Source organism: Saccostrea cucullata, unplaced genomic scaffold, assembly GCF_032062105.1.
Source record: "Saccostrea cucullata isolate Sc308-1 unplaced genomic scaffold, CSIRO_AGI_Scuc_v1 ctg44, whole genome shotgun sequence".
Lineage (NCBI taxonomy): Eukaryota > Metazoa > Mollusca > Bivalvia > Ostreida > Ostreidae > Saccostrea > Saccostrea cuccullata.
In genome coordinates, this window is record NW_026938421.1 from 313,246 (window position 1) to 334,232 (window position 20,987).

General features: G+C 33.2%; 1 protein-coding gene across 1 annotated transcript; it reads right to left on the bottom strand.

Annotated features, from left to right (window-relative positions):
• Window positions 1-517: 517 nt before the first annotated feature.
• LOC134250189 (WD repeat-containing protein 35-like) lies at window positions 518-20,810 on the bottom strand. Its single transcript, XM_062732540.1, has 33 exons — window positions 20,668-20,810; window positions 15,973-16,090; window positions 15,698-15,772; window positions 14,588-14,680; window positions 14,353-14,454; window positions 14,030-14,109; window positions 13,765-13,845; window positions 13,441-13,606; window positions 13,135-13,280; window positions 12,890-13,015; window positions 12,515-12,607; window positions 12,229-12,321; window positions 11,797-11,993; window positions 11,539-11,611; window positions 10,722-10,742; window positions 9,140-9,193; window positions 8,931-9,040; window positions 8,366-8,507; window positions 7,686-7,754; window positions 6,355-6,483; window positions 6,148-6,236; window positions 4,453-4,570; window positions 4,198-4,283; window positions 3,833-3,976; window positions 3,043-3,175; window positions 2,884-2,946; window positions 2,374-2,586; window positions 1,972-2,109; window positions 1,683-1,815; window positions 1,475-1,561; window positions 1,218-1,347; window positions 1,061-1,129; window positions 518-857 (listed from the first exon to the last, which is right to left on the bottom strand). Exons 1-33 carry the CDS (start codon window positions 20,689-20,691, stop codon window positions 692-694), a joined length of 3,561 nt encoding a protein of 1,186 aa, XP_062588524.1. The 5' UTR covers window positions 20,692-20,810; the 3' UTR covers window positions 518-691.
• Between the last annotated feature and the right edge of the window lie 177 nt (window positions 20,811-20,987).

Sequence of the window (20,987 nt, forward strand, 5' to 3'; positions counted from 1 at the left end):
AGAACCTATGTTGCATAGTTTACCTCTGGCTGTACAAACATTGACATAATTGTATCTTTTGTTGCGGGCTCAGGTGTAAAAACTCCCTAAAATTACAACTCAAAAATAATTGCGAGTACCCAAATAATGAACAATTTCAAAAGACAACTTACAATTTTAAAATGAATGCTTTCTAAAAATAAACCACCATCTATCCATCTTTAAAAATCTTCGTAATCTTCAACATGATCATTGTATATGGCACAGCTCGTTCATTTATAAATGGCAGATATAAACAATAACTAAAGAAAGTAAGACTTAAGTCAGATTGAAAGTGATATTTTTTCGGGGTGGAATTTACTATGAAAAAATCAATTCGCAAATTTTTGTGAGTTGCAGAATTTTAGACGTGCAATTTGGATATTCTAACATGCATTTTGTGAGTTGTATATAGTGAGTTTGGAACCCTGGGGCCTGTTTTCTTTTCTTCTTTTGTCATTACAATCTTATCCAAGAGAATGAAAGAAAAAAGACAAAATAAGAAATAAATAGTTCATTTATTCATAAACAGGTCTAAAAATGGTCACAATTTGGACGGAAATCTCACAATAAACATCAGATCATCTGTACTCAAAAACAAGCATGTAGAAGAGTGTCTGAATGAAGGAGAACAGCTAGCCTGATACACAGGTATTCCTTGGGAGCTTGACTTCTACACAGGGGTGTGGCAGAGGGGACAGGTTTGTCGGTGAGATATCTCGGACTCGAAGGCTCGGTGTTTACACGCGCTACACATCCAGAACTGGTACTCCATCAGTGGACGACCAGTTACTATACAGGTCGGAAACTTGGTATCACAGTTTGGACAGGAGAAAGCACTGTATTACAAAAGATGGAATAATCATTATGCCATAAAATAATCCTCCTAGTAAATATTTCTTTTAAGCAAAGTGCAACTGAATGACAGAGAAATCTCACAGCATACAATTTTTTTATTCTTATTATGATTTATGATATGTGAAATTGTATCTGGAATACTTATATCATGCTTATGTGATTAGAATACTTGTGTAAAACTTACGTGTCTGGAATGCTGGTTGCACAACTTGAACACTCCACCTTGTTGTTCCGGCTGTCACGAGGGCCATGTCTAATAAAAATTATTTTCATTAAGAATTTCAAAAGTAAATTTCCTCAGTTCTTCTTTTAATGTACAAGTGAAATAAATGACAACATACTTTGTGAATATTTCCAGAGCCAGTTCCTCATAAGATGACCTTTGTTCTGGGGTCAGAGATTCCAGGGTCTCCAGTTTAATGAAGGCTTTAGAGCAGGTTCCAAAAGCCTTACAAGCACTGGCCGCCAATGCTTCAAACATAAACATTCAATGTTAAAGACATGAAAAATTTAATTTGTTCTTTTCTCTTAAAGAAATAAAAATCAGTTGAAATTGATAGATAATAAAGTACATGTACATAAATAAGAAAACAGTTACCTAATAAAGAATAGATATCACATGGATCTATAATGTCTTCATAATCTCTGAGGAATAAACAGGTCCTCATAGAAGCCTCAACATAACCTAAAATATGGAGAAAGAAACATCAGTTCTAAAAACCTGATCAGATGATAAGAAATCATTTAGGCTGCTAAATCAAAGATTTTCCAAAGACTTTAAACATGTATAGACTTGCTGGCCTGACCTTCGTAGAGCTGTCTCTGAGCCAGTAGGTAGAAGTGGTAGGCCTCGGCTCCTCTCCAGGCATTGTCTATAAGTTTACTGTCACTGATAGCCGTGGCATCTTCCTCTAAAAAGCCAGCTAGTGCTGAGGCAGCCTAAAAAATATAACATGTACAATAAAGCACTGTTTGAATGCATTGTGTAGTTTCTCACTGATACAAACTCAATACATATTAAAGCAAGAAACTGCTTTTTTGATCTGAGAATACAGAATATCTCATTGATTTCCAGAATGAACATAGAGTATTTACCATTCTTTTGTCCTTCACCTTTGACCTAGATGTCATCTTCATTTGTTCATGATACTGTTCTATCAAGAGGCCACCAAGGACATACATTTTCTTTATCAAGATAGGCTTGGCTTTCTTCTTCACTTGTTCATTGGCCATCTGCATAAGTCAAGGTTTCAGTTTCGTACATGTAGTTAAACAGGTCTATTCCAAACATAATAGTAAATTCAAAACAAGGTCATATTTGGTCACCAGTAGTAAAATTAAGTAATAGTAAAATATTAAATGAAATTAAAACAATGAATTAAATTTAACCAGACAAAATGGCGATCAGCAGAGGCTAATTATTTCCTTGCTTTCCTAATATGTCATTAACGTTACTATAATTAACCAGCAACACTATAGAGAGAATTCATGACATACCTTAAACAAGAGCTTGGCAGCATTAAGGAAGTGGCCGGCCTTACGATACAGCTCTATGGCGCTGACTATCTTGTTCTTCTCCAGGAGATGTGAGGCGTACTTAGCTAACAGGGAGTCTATTTCCCGGACATTGTGGGTCTTAGCCAGCTCTATAGCCGTGTTCCACTGATTCAGATCCACACAGCTGTCTATGGCCTTCTTTATGTGGTTACACTACAATAAACAGATTTATAAGGCTAGAGAATATGCTGATTAACTCCCTATACTTGTGTTACATGTCATGATTTATTAAAGACATTCATTCACTGTCACAGTAATAGTATAACCTTCATCAAACTTTTTCCTCATGAATGCTGAATATTAATGGGTTCTTATTTTCGTTATGTAGATGCACTTGCAAGCCCTAAGTTCAAAGCCAAGTCAGAAAAAAGTGCTTAAAATCTCATAGTAGAATACCTAAAGAATTTGAATTTTATTGAAGGGGAAGGTTGGGGGGGGTGGAATACCTACCCTTGTGAAGGCTGCAACAGCTTGTTCACACATCCCCACAGTGGTAAACATCTCAGCAATTTCCTACAAAAACAACGCATCATGAAAATCTTGTGGGACAAAGCACAATACCCGATGTAAAATTGAACATAAAATCCCTATAGTAAAGACATAACTTACAGGCAGTAGCTTGTGGTTCTCTGGCAGGGCCTGCACCATTTTCTCCAGACCGCCATAGTCCTCCAGTGTATAATAACACTCAGCCAGTCTCTCCTGATTCCTCCCCTGGACGTAGTAGGTCACGGCCTGCTGCCTGTCATCAGAGTACAATACGGTATTTTAATAGTTAATGTATGTATAATGAATTTTTTTCTCAGCTGAGTTAATGGAACAAAATGCAGAGAAAGGACATTACATTACACAAACATGTACCTAACATAAAATGTATATACAGTATAAAACTTGGATCTAAAATAACTTTGCTTTATCCGTGAATTCGCAATATCCATGTTCGTACTAACTACTATATGAGTTTTACTGTACATTAAATAAACTTGCATATTTTACAGTTCTCAAGATTCAATGAATTGAATCAAACCTATTCCAGGGCTCTCGATTCTCTATAATTGGGGCCGTTTATGGGCCCCATTCCCAATTCAAAAAAGGTACCTTTTTTCCCAATAGAATGTGGTTTTTTCCCCAAAAGTCATTTCTCCAAAAAATTAAAGAAAATATAGCTGGATATGTAATTATAAAATTGTTTTTCACATTCCTCTGTATTGCTAAACAATATAATTTAGTTGATAACAAAGATCAGAAACCCAGTATATCATGTTTTTAAAGAATAATGGTTATCCCCAAATTTCCCAAAATGTCGCTATTTTTCCCAATTTTGACGGACCTGGACCCATTCCCAAAAAGTGGTGTGAGAGCCCTGTATTCTCCCTGACTTGTTATAATGTAGACGCACCATTTTTGTCGGTCGGCGTAATAATCCCCGATGGCGTTCCAGGCCTCCTCTAGCTGTACGTCATCTCCCCCTGATCCTGTCTTCAGTAGCTGGACCACGCGGAACCAGTCACCCAACTTCTTCCTCAAACTCACCGCCAGGTCTCTGGAAGAATTCAATAACTCACTTCTAGCTACAGTCTACTTGTTTAAAACTAAGCCATACAGGGCAAGATATAAGGAAAAGATACATTATTTCTACATCTTGTTACGTTAAACTGGCAAAATTCTTCATATTTTAAAGACTTGTATGAAATATCTGAATTTTTGCACTGTGGATGTGATGTTTATTCATTACGTCTGTGATTTTCATGTCTGAATACATACCTTCTGTCCATATCTAAATACTTTCTCTCAGCTTCCTCAAATCTTCTGAAGTAAGCACATACTTCTGCTTTCTTCATGTTTTCATTCTGAAAAATTGAATTTCCAATTGATAAGATTAATAACAAAATTATCTTTCCATAGAATAAATGCACGAGGAGAGACAAAATCATAAAACTTGATCTCTCTAGAAACCCATTGAAAAGAGAGTGACATTCCTTGATGCCTCAAGACATTACATATACTGGATCAGTTTACCTGTAAATTCCCGAGCCTTTTGACGAATTCAATCCCCTGATAATCCTTACATCTGACAAATGCTTGTTCTGCGACCTTCAGATTCAGTTGTTCTAGGGCAGACTCGGCTAGCAGTCGCCTGTTGTAGAAAACATTTACTGTAAACCAACTTTTATTCGCGACGACTTTATTTCGCGATTTACCAGGTGTAAACTATTTCGCGGCGATTAATTTTCGCGAACAAGACTTTTTGGATATATTGTTAATAGACACATACACTTTAAGGACCGGTTCAAGGTGAGAAATATTCGCGATGACGAGCCTCTCGCGAACTTCGCGAAAATTTCTCGCACGCGAATAAAAGTTGGTTTACAGTATCTAGCTTTTTGGCACAACTCAAATTCTCAGAGATAAATACATTTCTTTTATGCCTTTTCCTATCAATTTAAACCACTATACGGATATTCCTGAAGAATTCTACATGAGACTGTATGTATACACTACAGAATAGTAATATATTACCTAAATGACTCAGGAAAACTTTATATATAGAGAAATACATATACATCGATCAACACTGATGTACCAATAATTAAGTTGATACATAAATGTATGTACATTATGAAGGAGACTAAAACTTAAGATGTGGATATATGTGATAGGGTGATTTATTTCTTATAAATTATTATATTTCAGGATTAAATTAATTCAGTTGAATTATCATATTTATTTCTTTTCAGTATTTCATTTATTGAATAAATCCACATGGAATTATTTACATCAATCTGTGTTCATTGAGTTATTTATAGATGTATGACATCACAGTGGTCATTTAAACCCCTGTCCCTTTTCTATTTATATCTTGTGTAGTGTCAGGGCCAACTTGGATTTCATTGGTTGGTTAGTTTCCCTCTCTTTTGGTTTTAGCTAAGTTAATTACTTTTGTTTGAGATCTTGGTCTGACCAGAAGACATATTGGTTTTTGTATATATGTTGGTCCATTTTCTATGTTGACTGAATATTATGACCATGACCAAGAAAGGACAGAATGTAAGTTGACTTTTACTAATTTCATCATCTCTATATAATTGATTATCTATTTAATTCCCAAATATTAATATTCTAATAAAAAATATGAAGATTCAGTCTTTGTGATTATTTTATGACTTTGTAAATAATGAAAGTAATGATTTCATATATCGGCGTATTTTATATTTTTTAGAGCAATACAGTAAAGTTGTTTATTATTTATATACAGATCACTGAGTAAGAGTTCACTCTTCATTTGTAATTGGAGTATTGGCTTTATATCACATATAGGTATGATGTATATATATTTTGAATATTGTCCATATAATTATATTTTTCTGGAAGAGTTCAGTATAATTTGATCTTATTGTTTTATCTGTAAATTCCAGAGTATTTATACTTTGTACATATTATTGATTAAAAAAGACAACTCTTAATGTTTTATCAATGAGCACAATTAAAGGGCAATAACTCTTATTTTGACCGTGCTATCTGGCAAGTGATCTACATGTATGTATCGTTATCAAATATTTATGATTGTTTATATGTATTTCAGAGCTGTGATAATACTGATTGAATATATTTACCGCAACTACAACATGGTGTTTGTCTTCATTTGATTATAAAACGAACCCATTTCATAAACAAACCAAAATGATGATACTGTGCATATATAATTGTAATTACCAGAGTCTGGGGTGAGGGTTGTCTTCTATGAACTGCTGAGCATCATTGATTCCAACCTTCTCCAGTAAATCTCGGGTATCCCTCAGAGACTGTAAACATTTAATGTAATAATAGTATACAATTCAGTTGATCGAACTGAGGCAGCTTGATAGGCATTAAACATCAGGTAACACAAACAAAGGCCACAGTCTTAACTCTGAAACTCACCTTAATTTCCATTTCAGCCATGTTGTCTTTGGTCGGATTTTCAGGGTCTTTCATTATTTCATCTAACAATACAGACTTTATCTGAAGATCATTAAACTGGCAAATGTATCCACTGCTTAAGATAGGCTCCTGCAATAGTTTAACAAACAGTATTTTATAATTATAGAGTCTTTTAAAAAGAGAAATGCTTACTCTAATCCACCTTTTGAGTTTAAAGTGTTTTTTTCCTTTTACATGTATTTGCAAATCAAGTTTTTTAAACTGTACATATATACATAATTTCTGAAAAAAAAACAACAAAAAGAATGAAATCAAACACCTTTAGTGGTAAACAAGTATTATTTCACTTTCTTTTTTAGATTAACACTCATACCCTTAAATTCCTTAATGTGCAAATTATTTCCATAAAATACAGGCTTGATAACAACATAAGTGTGTTAATCACAATAAAAACACAACATGCAATAAAAATTCTCCAGTTTACAGAAATGTAAGAAGAAATAGCACTGATTGGATTTCAAAACAAATGTGAATCTACCGGTATTTAACATAATTCAAAACATATACATGTATATTGTTAAAGTGTACCACGCAGGAAAATGTGCTTCTTGTATAATATATTTAAAAACACACTGTTATTTGTCCTGTGAAAATTCAAAAGAGGCCACTATAAATAGTTGTCATTTCTAGCAAATAATTCTCGTGCTTCATTTTACCAAAGAAAAATGTCTATAAAATGATTTGCTAAAACATATATCAGCGAAAAATATTTAAGGGGCAATTATTCCACAGCTGAAAACTGATGATTTTGACTCTACATGATTCCCATAACCCTCTGCAGTAATTTGCTACACACTTCTGGAGAAGAACGGTCAGAAATAGAAACAGGTGAAAGATTTAGAAAGGCTAAAACACATTTCTGATAGGGTATCTATATCCTAATGGTGTCAGATTTCCTCACCTTGGATGCCTACATAGGAGTTAAATAGTGGTAAAAATAGATTTTGATTCATTGATATTCAACTGATTCGTAAAAAAACTGGATTTGCAATAATTTCTAATGAAGTTAACCATACAAAACAACTTTTAATTTCATAAACAAAAACCTTAACAATTTTCTTTAAAAAAATGAGTCTGAGTATACCTAATCAAAATAGTGATTCTTTATACTGTCATATTACAGTAGTGTTGAAAACCTTACAAAAGGGCATGATTAACAGAGCATGCACCTGGTGTTGCAGATACCACATTATTAAAAGAATATATTCATTACATGAAATATAAATGATTCAATGAACATTGTTTAAGGTATGAAGGGTTAGTGATATTACCTCTGGGTCTAGGTTCCTAAATATGTACATCCTTGTTTTCTCTGTCATAGCAAACAGTTCTGGGTTATCCTGTAAGTATAAACATAACAGTATACTGGTAAGTATATACCCTATACACTCTACATCTAGGTACTATATTTACTAGGAATTAAAGCTAAAGACATATATTGAGGGTTAGTAATATACATGTTTAGGGAATTTAGGCACTGTGTCTGCAAATTTTTTTTGTGTAAAATGAACATTTTGATTAATAAAATTATATGCAAAGCCTTCGAAAATTCGTGGTGAAGGCAAGAATTGCTATAATTGTTATAGAATAATGTGCTAAAAAGGAAAATGTCAAAACATAAATTGAAATGCATATACTATTTTATGTTAGAACTTTAAAATATTGTGATGCCAAACCACAAGAACATTAATTAGAGAGAATACCATTAATCAAGAATTTTTACATGTGTATCAGCAAGTCAAGAATTTAAACAAGTTATTTTATGTACTGAGAGGGGCTCCTTGCAAAAATATGCAATAATACTTTCTTCTCATAGATAAAAAAACATTTCACGATTTCTGATGTTCTTTTTTAATAATTCAAATTGACTATATTCCCAGATACAGAGTATCAAATGTTGACTAGACTGAATTGATTTTTTTTTTATTATGCAATAATATTTTTTTTTTACCTCAGCCCATCTCATATCCCAGACATCTTTTCTCTCAAACTTAAGCTGTTCTCCTACAATTTCTTTGCCATCTTGGTCAGTGATTCTCGTGTCAAGGTCAAAGAAGGTCAGTACCCCACTAATGTCAATAATGGCCAACCGACTGAAAATATAACAGCATTTCTTACAATCCCTATACCCTGGTATATCAAGTCAAACCTACCAGTAGTTTGAAAACTTTGACATCATTGGATTAAAAATTTGAGATTTATGAATACAGTAAAGAAATGGTGGTTGGATCTTCCAACTCATTTTGACGACTTCATGGTATTTGGGATATATTGGTTAAATTGTATAATTATAACAAAACTTTGACTGAAGAAAAGTATATGATACAAATTCACAATAATTAAAATTCATCAATTTTTCAGAAAATCAGAACTTTAATAATTTTTCTTTTGTTATATTATAAATGATGACCATTTTTATTCACAGAAAAGCCATTAGGAAGACCTGGAAGTTCTAATACAGACCTTGATGTACATACAGTTAATGGACAGCTGGTGTAGGAAGTTCTAATACAAACCTTGATGTACAGTTAAGGGACAGCTGATGTGGCCGGCACCCGACAGCATACTTATGTGTCAAGGACAGCATGGGCATTGAGTATCTGTTGATGGTGCCCGATTCTCTCCCCTACATTTTAAAAGCAATAATTAATACATATGGTATATGTAACTGCAATGTAAAACTGAATCTTTATTGAAAAGACATTCATTTTAAATATCTACTTACCACAATCAAGACTTTGTCAGAAGCACAGATGGCACACACAGGATCCTCAGTACCCTGTAAATATTACACAGCTTTGTAGAATGTAATCACAATGTTTGGAAAGCTATAAGCTAAAAATGGATCGTGTAACTTTAAAAGTCGAGTACCAGGGTGTTATTCTAATATAACTAAACTTTATTCTTCTTTGAAATTTTATCTTTAGAATTTATGAACACTTTTAAAATTACATGCAACATTACATAAAATCCAATTCTGCATTTAAATTATTATATCACTCAGAAAACTAAAGATGTTGGAGATTTTCATGCAAAACTCAATCAGTTTGATTGAAAGATATGTTATATATGATGTGATCATTGTATTCCTTTCATCTAGGCACAAAGATTTAGTCAGAATGTGTATTGCCATGCTGAGTCATGCACATACACTTAAACAATAAATAAAATGTGGAGTGACACTGATCTTGGTCAAGGTCATCTCATCAAGGTCATATGGTAACAATCTATGTTCATTTGGGAATGCACAAAAAAGTCATAAGTTTTACTTTAAAGGGCATAAGCATCAAACACACTTTATCAATATCACTTGATATACATGAAAGTTTGGGCCGAAAAGCTCACTTGACCTTTGACACAAAGTTTTTCAAGAGAAGGAATTTTTTTTTAGTAAACATGGTAAAAGATCTAAATTAAACTCATAATAATACACAAAGTGAAAGAAAAAAATCCAAATAAAGTCAAAACAGAATAATATCTACATTCAACAGTATCAACATATCAATATATTGAATAAAGAAGAGGAAAAAAAAAAATTTTTAATATCCAATTACCTTCTTCGGCTACAATATCAAAAACAGGCCTGTATGTTATTTTATATCAGCATCAACTTCAGCCAATCAACTAGCCCAGATCTTTTTATCTCACTTTTTTATTCTATTTGTAAGTATAATAACTACTGAAACTTATAGAGCTTCATAGTGCTATTTCTGCTATAGAGCTATAGTTTTATCAATTCTGTTGAAGTGTACTGTTTTGCATCATGTCAAAAGCTATTTTGACGGCTGCGCTCGAGGTACATGGTGTAAACAGTACATGCCTCATAACCAAAAGCTTTTTTTTTTTTATTTTGTTGTGATAAACAGACATGGGAGGGGGGGGGAGGTCAAAAGGTATACAAGAAATGATTCTTAATACATAGTTACAAACACTGAATGCAATACAAATGCAATGACATCAGCAAAAAAAGCACAATGCTCATGTTGAATAGTGACAGAATTTCTTTCAATTTAGGAGACGATTTAAAGGTAGGGATCATATAAATTTTCTACAGTTTGACAAAACAAATCTAATTCATGTAGTATCAGTGAAAAATGTTTTATTCACAATGTATACTGTGCAAATACTTTATCTAAGAGCTAAATGGTGTCCTGAACTTTACGATTGTAGATAAATGATGCAGTGAGATAAAAAGACCAACCAAATACATTTCAGTAAATATACAGATAAGTAATGTAACAAAAATAGCCACACCGCAGCCTAGTAACAAGCTAGACATTAATAAGAAATGGTCATTCTGTCTGTACCTTGTTCCTCAGGTGAAACCGCTGTTAGAAGTAGGAACTTAGATTAGAGGTCTGTCTCACAGGTATAACACACAGTTAGGCCATAATAAAAATACACCCGGATTTTATACCCCCGCCTCGATTTTTTTAATTTCTGTTTTTCTTCGTCTTAATTCTGATCGGTATTCATCTACCTTTCTACTTTCGTTTTAAATCCCACGAAAGTCGACATGATTTTGACAGCTGAAAAGATGGTAATTGCTGTAATACATGCGTATATATTTTAAACAAGGGTCATTGGTTGAAAAAGATTGGTGATGATGTGAAGTAAGAGATAATTGAACCTTTACTATGACTTTTATTCCGGTATTATAGATAAAATTACACCGATTGACCAGGTCAATAAAAAATCTGCAAAATTGGAAAAAATAAAAAATATAAAATAATAGCTCATCTAGCAATTTATTTATTATGGCCTTATCACTGCATGTACCTGCTGTAGCATTATCAGTACATTCTCTACAGAATTTCATCATCTTAATATATAACATGCACTACATGGTAGAATATTTATTCACAGTACTAATGATAAGAAGTTGCAGTAAAGAAATACTATAAAGCTGAGTAGAGAGCATCAACATCTTGTAAATTCCATAAAAATAATACACAGTTGTAAATAAAATCAAACAAAACAATTCAGACTATAATGGAAAATGAATAGCACTGTAAATTATTCATTACTTAGTTCCTATTTCTATCTCAGAAGAATTCATATGCTGTATATACATGTAGTATACAAGTGAAGACTGACCCTGTCTGAGATCAGATTAATACTCACATTGAAGGCTTTACTGAAGTCTACTTCCTCTGTGGCCGTCGCCCCGGTCGGCTGGTCATCAATATGGTACAGTCTGTAAATAGTACATACAATTACAGTATGAGACAGTTTAACAGGTAAGAGAGGAACCATTCTTAAATGACCCTTTGAGGAAGACAGATTATTAGAAAAATGAAATTCTGTCAGGTTCAGAATAAGATAAATGTCCATGTTACCAGTAATAGTCGAGAAGTAGATGCTTCTCCATCACTGATTTACCTCTCCGTTCCCGTGCGACGACGCCCCGGCATATCCAGGGTGGCCAGCTTCTTGGGGTTCTTAAACTGCCAGGTGTAGAGAGCCTCTTTGGAGGCACACACAATGTGTGTCTTTGTCATGGTCAGATACACTGGGTCAATTTCTACATACTTAGAATCCAGTGGTGTTCCAATAGAATTGCAAAGTACCAAAACAAACTGAAATACATGTAGAAAAATTTGATATAAAACAAGACTCATATACAAGGCAAAGATAAAATATTCATTAACATAAGTTTTTAAATGTATTATACATATATGATTATTATATCTGATTTCATTACAGATAATGTTCAATTCATGTGTCTCAAAAAATATATAGCCTTTGATTATTTTTTAAAAAGTCATGATTAATCAAACCAGTTTAGAATAGATATGCCTCCCTATTACATACCTGTCCCGTAGTCTCATCTGCTTTGGTTGCCAGGCAACAGTAATCACCACATGCTGTTATAGCGATGAGATTCCTAACATACTTCACATATTTCTATGACAGGAAAAAGAGTTTTATTTGAATAACCTTATATATACATGTACATGTATATACAGTGTAAATACATGCACAACATTGTTATTTAACATAGTGCATTTCACTATAATCAGTTGATTTATTAAAAGACAGTTCTAAATGTAGAACTTTTCACAGTGGTTCAAACACTTGATATACATGTATATCATACCTCTCCATTCTTGGTGTCCCAGAAAATCACACAATGTTCCACTCTCTCTGGTTTCGTGAAGGAGTACACTACTGTGTTGGAACAGAAACCCCACTAGAAAAAGAAAATTAAAGTATTTCACTATTACAAAAGTCAAGATATCTTTATTAATATCATATTTGAAGTATTGTCAATTTTCAACATACAAAATATGAATAATTGATTAGTGCTCATAATGTTTATTAGTCTCTTTAAAAACATTCTCATTAAAGTGGATCATTATAATTTGATTCAACCATCTGCATGCAAGCATCACATCAGGAATGTCAAGAAGAGATTTGTTATGTTTTTCCATCATTCCATTCTTTATGCTGGCCTTTTCAGTAAGACACATACCTTGTAATCAGGCCTAATGTTGGCGAAGTAGATGAAGCTGTCTACAGCCAGGGCAATCCTGAGACTACCACCCTCCCAGGAACAGCTGTACATTTGTTTTCCAGGAACCTTCAATGTCCTCAGGTGCTGAAATTACAACACATGGTACATTAAAGTCAGTGACATAGTTGTACAGGTATGTATGTTGTCAATGTAAAGTTTCTTCATCACAGTGTAAACTATTTCTATGGTTAACTCTTCCTTACCTCTCCAAAAGGATTGTAAAACTGGACCACATTGACCTCCTTTTCCTGACCCAGAGCTCTCTGTGACCCGGCCACTGCTAGAACTGACCCACAGTGGTTCCACTGAATCTGAGCCACCATCATCCCAGTGTCTATCAGAATTGGATCTGGTAAAAAAAATAAATCATATTTTAATTTCCTTGCATTTACTATGAAAAACATATTTCTTTGTTTTGTCTCAGCAATAAATATAATTAAGTAGTATTGTTGATTACAGCTTGCTAAAGAACTAACATGTTGTACAACATTCTCTATTAGATTACTTGCTTTCATCGATTTCATTCTTCATGATCTGACAGCGTCCAGATTCAAAACAGATGGCCAGCGATGGGCAGTTGGGCTCCAGGTAGCCATTGAGGCCATTGTACCAGGCAATACCAGCAATGTGAATGGCACCACTCACTCCAGACAGGCAGTAAATGTTCAACTTGGACTGAAAATTCAACAAAAAAAAAATACAAAATCTTTAAACTCAAACATATAATATACCACTGTGGTAATGTAAAATACCACTGTGGTACATAAACAAGAAGCCTTTATGGTGTGTGTATATATTTTGGAATTCAACTAAACATCACAGTATACACTTACAATGAAATTTCCCATGTTGTCATAGATGTGAACCTCACCGTTGGTCATTCCAAACAAGAGGATTTTTCCATCTGGAGACCACTATAAAGAGTAAACAAATAATCAATCTGACATATAATAAGAGACATGCCGTCTGTTAACATTTGTTTGTTTTGAAATATTTAAATGGACAAGATTTTTCAGTACTTTTTTTTAACTATTAAGAAACAATAAATTCAATGCTTTCTGAAATATGAGCTACAGCAGTGTATTTTTGGAGACTTACCACAACATGAGCCAGCTGTTGACCCCGTAATTCTTTTCCCCAAATCCTGTTCCCATCCACTGATCCCACAATAACACAGCCTGCAGATTAAAGTTCTATCATTATAATCACAACATACTTCTCTCATTAGTCTTGTTCAATTAGCATTTAAAAACATTATTTCCATTACATATGTTACTTAAAAAAAAAAAATTTGCTCTATTGTTGCAGTTCAATGTCATAAAATATGGTCAATTAAATTAAATGTGAAGTATGCAGGAAACATTATAAATAATTATTTAATAAATAATTTATTAATAATAAAACAGAAGTTAACTACCCACCATCTTCATACACAATGCAGATTTTCTGTCCATCTGCATTCCAGCCCATACTTCTGACCACAGATTTGTTCCTGTTGTTGATCATTTCTTCATACCAAGAACCTGAAAATAAATCCTGAATGTATTTCTTTTCTTTTCATTATGATACATTTATAAGTAGCAGAAAAATATTCCAGATGCTGGTCTTTGTTATTATTTTTTATCTGTTATAAATACAGACTTTTTTAAATGTTACCTTTGTACAACATCCACACTATGATCAGTCCATACTGGTCACTAGTGGTCAATTTCTGATAATGTTCATTCCAAGTTACAACCTGCACAGCTCCTAAATTCAAAATTTACAAAGTAAAAATAAAATGATTCTTTATACAATTAGCAAATTCTGCCATTAAAGAAGGTGAAAAAGTATTGATTATCATATTGAATTCCCTTGGTGACCATCTTATAGCATAGTCAAAACAGTAACTGCAATAATGTAGTCCTCTCTCCTTTTTTGGGGGAGAGGGCTACAACTCCTTAGGATCTCCGTAATGTTGCAACAGCAGGAGGGATTTACTCCCACACAGATTTTGGCTTAAATTATCAGTAAATGGCTATTCAATTAACATTTCTTAAATACCCAAATTCATAAAATGTAGTTATACAAGATCTATTAAGGATTTTAAGTATAAATATTGTTGCTTCTAAAAAACATCACATAGAATGCTTTCATTTATCAACGTTTACTGTAGATTCCTTATTTTTCGCGAGTACTTATTAGCGCGAAATGGCTCTTTCACATCAAATCGCAAGAATTTATATTCTTGAATGGAAGGTTGATCAAAAAATTTTTCATGGATTTCAGCACCATAAAAATAAAAGCAAGTATTTTTATTTCGCGGGTGATGCTTCTCACGAAATTACTTGATAATAAATTCCCAGCATTTAATTAGGAATTTAGTGTAATAATACAATACAACATAATCATTTATCAACACCAACATTTATCAAGTTATTCTAAATTTCAAGCACAAGTCTGACAGTACATCACATGTCTCAGAACTGTCACAGCCGCTAAGAGAACAACTGGTAAACAAGCAGATTTATCTTACATGGCTTTCGCATACATAAACGGATATGTTGTTGATAGTGAACAAAATGTCCATCTTAATTAGTGAGAGTATCAGTAAGTTGAATGCAAAAACAATCTATTTTGCCTGCAGTCACCCGTATCTAAAAATAATTATTTGCACCAATATGGAGATGCTTTGGAATTGAAGCCCTCTCCTGAAAATATAGGACTGAATAAGAATTGGAGAGGGCTGCATTATTTTAGCCATTAAAACAGTATATAATCACTTACCACTGTGGCCCTCAAGGGTCTGGTTCATAGATAAGTTACTGGGAGCTGCTAATCCTTTCACCTTCACATCTTTCCCTGAAATTACAAGCATAACAGTTAAGTTCTAAATACCTAATCAATCTTTCTAATATTCATAAAAAATCCTTCTGCAACAAGAATTTCAATACTTGAGACTCTCTGACAACTAGTTGATTAACTTCACAGAAAACTATGTATGTATCTATAAATTCCATAAGATTACATCATCTGACCAATGGTTATAAATGGAGCACTACCTGTCTGAGTTTCCAGTCGGAGTACTTTCAGCAGCCCCTCTTCCCCGCCACAGGCAATATAGCCCTGCTCTTTATTCCAGGATACATATCTAAGTTTTGTATTGTTTGGAATGGCAATCTTTAAAAAAACATAAGGTATATGTTAATTTCAAACCATGAAGTATAAAAAATTATTTGCAAAAAGCAAGGAATGGACCTCGATTAAATACACATGGTGTGATATGTACCATTGTACATGAACTATTTGGAATTTTTGTCCCCAAACAAGGGATCATGTTTCAATTCAGCTCAATTTCTAAGCAGTCCTGAAAGCAAGATGGTTCTACAGCAGTGATTGGGAATGCAAAAAAGGTCAATGGGACTATTGTGCAACTGTCACCATTTTTAACAGGCCATTTTGAAAATGAACGGGCCATCAATATAATCTGAGGGGCCATATTAAGAAATAACAAAATGACAAAAAGATATAAAATACAAAAGAAAACACGTTTTGAAGTAACCAAATCTATTTTTAACATATGCAATGCAGCAAATTTAAAGGAACCTGCATAGAATATAATTTACCCGTATTTTGTGTTAAATTACGTCAAAATTTAGATTGAGCACCAAGGGCCTACCCTACAAGTGAATATAGTAATTTTATAAATCTAATCTAAGTGCTTTGTTAGCTGGAAGCATTTTTGACGAGCTTCCACCAATGAGCTTTGTTGTTTTTAAATTGACTGCATTTAAAACGAAAGTAAAACAAGTAAGAAAGACATAAGCAAAAAAGTTTCCAAATAAGATCACTAAAAATTGAATGTGCAGGCTGCACCTTGGAGCAAACATTGATTGATTTAATGTGCCATTTTTCACTTCAATGTAACTATGGCGCAAGTCTTCCCAATCACTTCCACAGCATGCCAATTAATCATTAATCTGAGATTCTTCTGACTCTAATCCCTGCTGTGACATGTGCAGGGGAGAGTCAGAGAGGAGGCCATATAGACCGTTTCACGTTAACTGCGGTACTTCACTTTTGCAGGGCAAAATGATATAGTTTGGTGAAATATGACCTAAAAGTAATTGTTTAAAATATGTCATTTAATTATTTATCAACAAAAACTCCGCCAAGCATTATTATTTTGCCCTGCAAAAGTGTAGTACCACAGTTACCGTGAAGGGGCTAATTGAAAAGCAGGAATTCAACGACACCAGCTGGTGTCATGACTCTGCACACTCTTTACAACTTTATTTCGCGGATCTTACTTCTGAGACCCGAGATTTTACTCAATTTTATGGGGTTTCTACCACTTTATTGGGGTTTCACCCCTTCTGTATGGGTAACACTAAAATACGCCTGCCGACGCCTGCCAGAAGAAAATACGCCTGCCGAGGAAATCTATACGCCTGCCGTTTTACTTTTTGACTAAAGTTAAATTTTATTATATATATTAGCGAGCGCAGCGAGCGTCGCGAAGCGACGCTCGTGAAGCGAGCTCAATAGACTAACGTGTATGAACAGAGGAAATTCGGATTGAAATCTGTACATACATCAGCCAAATTTCTCTGTGCAACATTCCCAGAATTCCTGCACTACCCAATGTCCTTTGCGCGAATAAATCAAAAATAGTAAAAAAAATTAAAGGAACATTGTTTCTTACCGAAATCTTAACGAAATGATTTTGCCTTAAAAAAATACCCCCACAACACCGGCCTTCACCTTGCCCTTCGGAAATGATACAAATGACGTCACCGGAAACTTACGAATTTTGACGAAGTTATGTCGGTTGCTTCCGTGAAACTCGGAAAACATGTTGCGGTGCATAGCAACATGGTGGCTAAAACACAGCAACAACTTACTTGAAAGGAATGATTTAATGCAATCTCCATGCCATAAAACTATCGTTTGCGTCCAAAGTCAACAGGACTTTTTATCTGACGTCATACTTTCGTCACTTCAACGGTTCAGGTATTTATTTCGTCGGAAACTTGGTCGATCCCGATGCTTGGGAAATGATTTCTTTTTATTGTTTTCTTTTATTCTTTTTGCTTTCTTTTTCTTGAATGATAGACAGTACATGTGTAGGTTTATGATAGTAAATAAACTGCGCTCGCCCCAACGGTCACACCGTAAAACATATTATTTTAATAGACTATTTACTTAATGTTTTACCAATCAGAAATAATTTAACAAGCACATATGTGGTGTTTTATTCATTTTATAGTTTGCATGCGTCGTAGAGCACGCCTGCCGAGAAAATCTACACGCCCGCAGTGTTGTTTCTTTTATTGTGCACTATTTTAAAACTATATTACTTTAGTTAAGTATTTGGTTGTCATTTAATTACAAACAGATCAAAAATGAAAGAAATATTTGATTTAATAAAAATTTACACACGAGTTTGGAAGTAATATAAAAGGAGAAAACTCATGCTTCACAATACTTTATATGCCTTATACCAGCATTTTCTTTTCGTCTAATAAGACTAACTTTTATAAACAATGTAGGTGATGTTTGTAATACAAATGAATTAAAATATATAGATATATTTATAGATATATTTATTTTATTTTGAAATTTACCTAGGTATACCTTGAGACTCTGGGGTGTATCATAGTTTGTGTGATACATTGTATAAATGTACGTCAAATAGTTATTATATCTTTTTCATTGCATCTATATATTAATCATCTTTTCCGTTACTGGATTTAATACATTCTCAGTCATGTCAAATTTTTAAAATGCAACATTCGAATGCAAATCGACGATCTTTTCAATAGTTTGATAGCATTTGATTAAATTCGGAATTTTCTCCATTGATGCATATTTTCTTAAAATTCATTTATATAATAACCAGATATATGTAAAATTTACTAATTATGATTTTGTGGTTCATGATATCCAACCATGGAGTGTGTATAGCGCGCGTGCACATCTTCTCAGTTTGTCAGAACCTAATTATGTAATACCACATAATATTACGCACTGGTCAGGTAAACAGGAAGATCAATTGTGAAGTTTGTGTATACACAGTAAACATAAATTTAGACATTCATATCATTGTAGTCTTATTTGTAGACAAATTTTAACAATTTTGATAGAACAATAACTTATAGCGGGATTATTTAGAACTTTCGGGGTATTAATTTTTCTCTAATTGAAATAAATAAATAAAATCGATTCCGAGTTCTTTGCATAGACGAAACTTTAAAACGTTAAGATGAAAAATAACGTGTTTATATTTTGAAAATTAGTAACTTTGCCAGATCGCTCATACATGTTGCATACATGGTATAAACACATCATGTTTTCAGTTAAATTTACTGTACAAACTGTTCTTTGACGTTACATAATTATATCTGAAAAAAAAATAAAATGAACCCCCATACCGAATCATTTGGTGTGGGTGTCAAGTTTTATTATTATTTTTTTTAAAGAAAAGTGTGGAAAATCAACATGATCAAGTGTCTGTGTTATTTTTTTCTTCAGAATATTTATTTTACCGTATCTTCGGAAGTTCCCTTTCTCTACACGAATGAAAAGGAATGATTTGAACATAAAAGTACAAACGATATTTTGTACACGTGTCATGATCAAATACATACATGTATACATGCTGATTTTCTTACTCATTTCGTTTAATCAATTTCCTTCTCTGCTTGACGTATGCATGGATGTGTAGGAATAGCTTAATTATATATTACCCTTTCTCTTACCGGTAACATTTTATATTTATTTTTATAACTTTGTTGCATATATATAACCTGAAATAATAATTCAATTTACAGATGTTTTAAAAAGTTCGATAGACATTGGGATATTTCAGATTCTGATTCAAAATAACTACCCGTAAAACGCGTAGTTTTTACTGCATGTGTGTTCCTGAACCTTTGTAAATTCTACAAACAAATACGAAAATCAAATACCTAAAATTTTATGGAAAGAAAGCAAGAAAATTTTTAACACAATGTCCGTGGTCTTCACACAGCAGTTCTAATTGTCAAGTAAGAATTATCTCCTTTAATACTAAAAATTCTTGTATCACACACTAAACGAATAAATTATATATATATTTAAAATATATTTTGGATTAATTTTTGGTTAAATATTAACCAAATACTTTAAAAAAGTAATATATCAAATATTGTAATAAGAAATTAGAGAAACAACATCGCGGGCGTTGGATTTTCTCGGACGGCGTGTTGCTTGCCGTATGCAAACTTTAAAACGATTAAAAACTTTATTCTGTGCTTTTATAATTATTTTTGTTTCCTAAAACATCAACTACAAGGTCTGTAAAAGTAATATATAAAACAAAAAACAAATTAGTTCAATAAATAAAACGGCAGGCGTATGGATTTTCTCGGCAGGCGTATTTTCTCCTGGCAGGCGTCGGCAGGCGTATTTTAGTATGACCGCTTCTGTATGGGTATTCTCCAAAAAACGGGGGGTTTCTAGAATTTCCAATTACCGATTAATCAGTAATCATTAGACATTATTTAGAAATGCTTCTGCTAAACTTATTATCATAGTTCCATCCTTACTGATGACTGTACTAACTTATGTCTCATTCACTAACTTTTTATGATTTAGAAGGTAAGTATACTGTACGCAAAGATATGCTTAGCTTCATTGGCAACAGATTTCTAACATTACTTCTACATTACAATCAAAGTCATTACCTTGTGACATTCTTTAAAAAGCATAAATACCTTTTTACTCAGGTAAACAAACATTTTTTAAATGTTATTTTTCTCTGTAACAGTAAATATTAGATATTCGATGTGTGACCACCGAGTTCAACATCTCTTCGACGCCATTACATTGGAATGCGAGATTTAGGCGATATGTACGTCGAGATTTGTGTTGAATCATGGGTAGTCATTCTTTCCGACAACGTGCTCGAACGGTGAGGAGGGTTGTGTTCTAGCTCTGAAATATATTTGTACTTTTAATGTTATATATGTAATGTAATGATGACATAATAAACATTTTATGTATATTTATACAATGATGAACTACTTTGTGTACA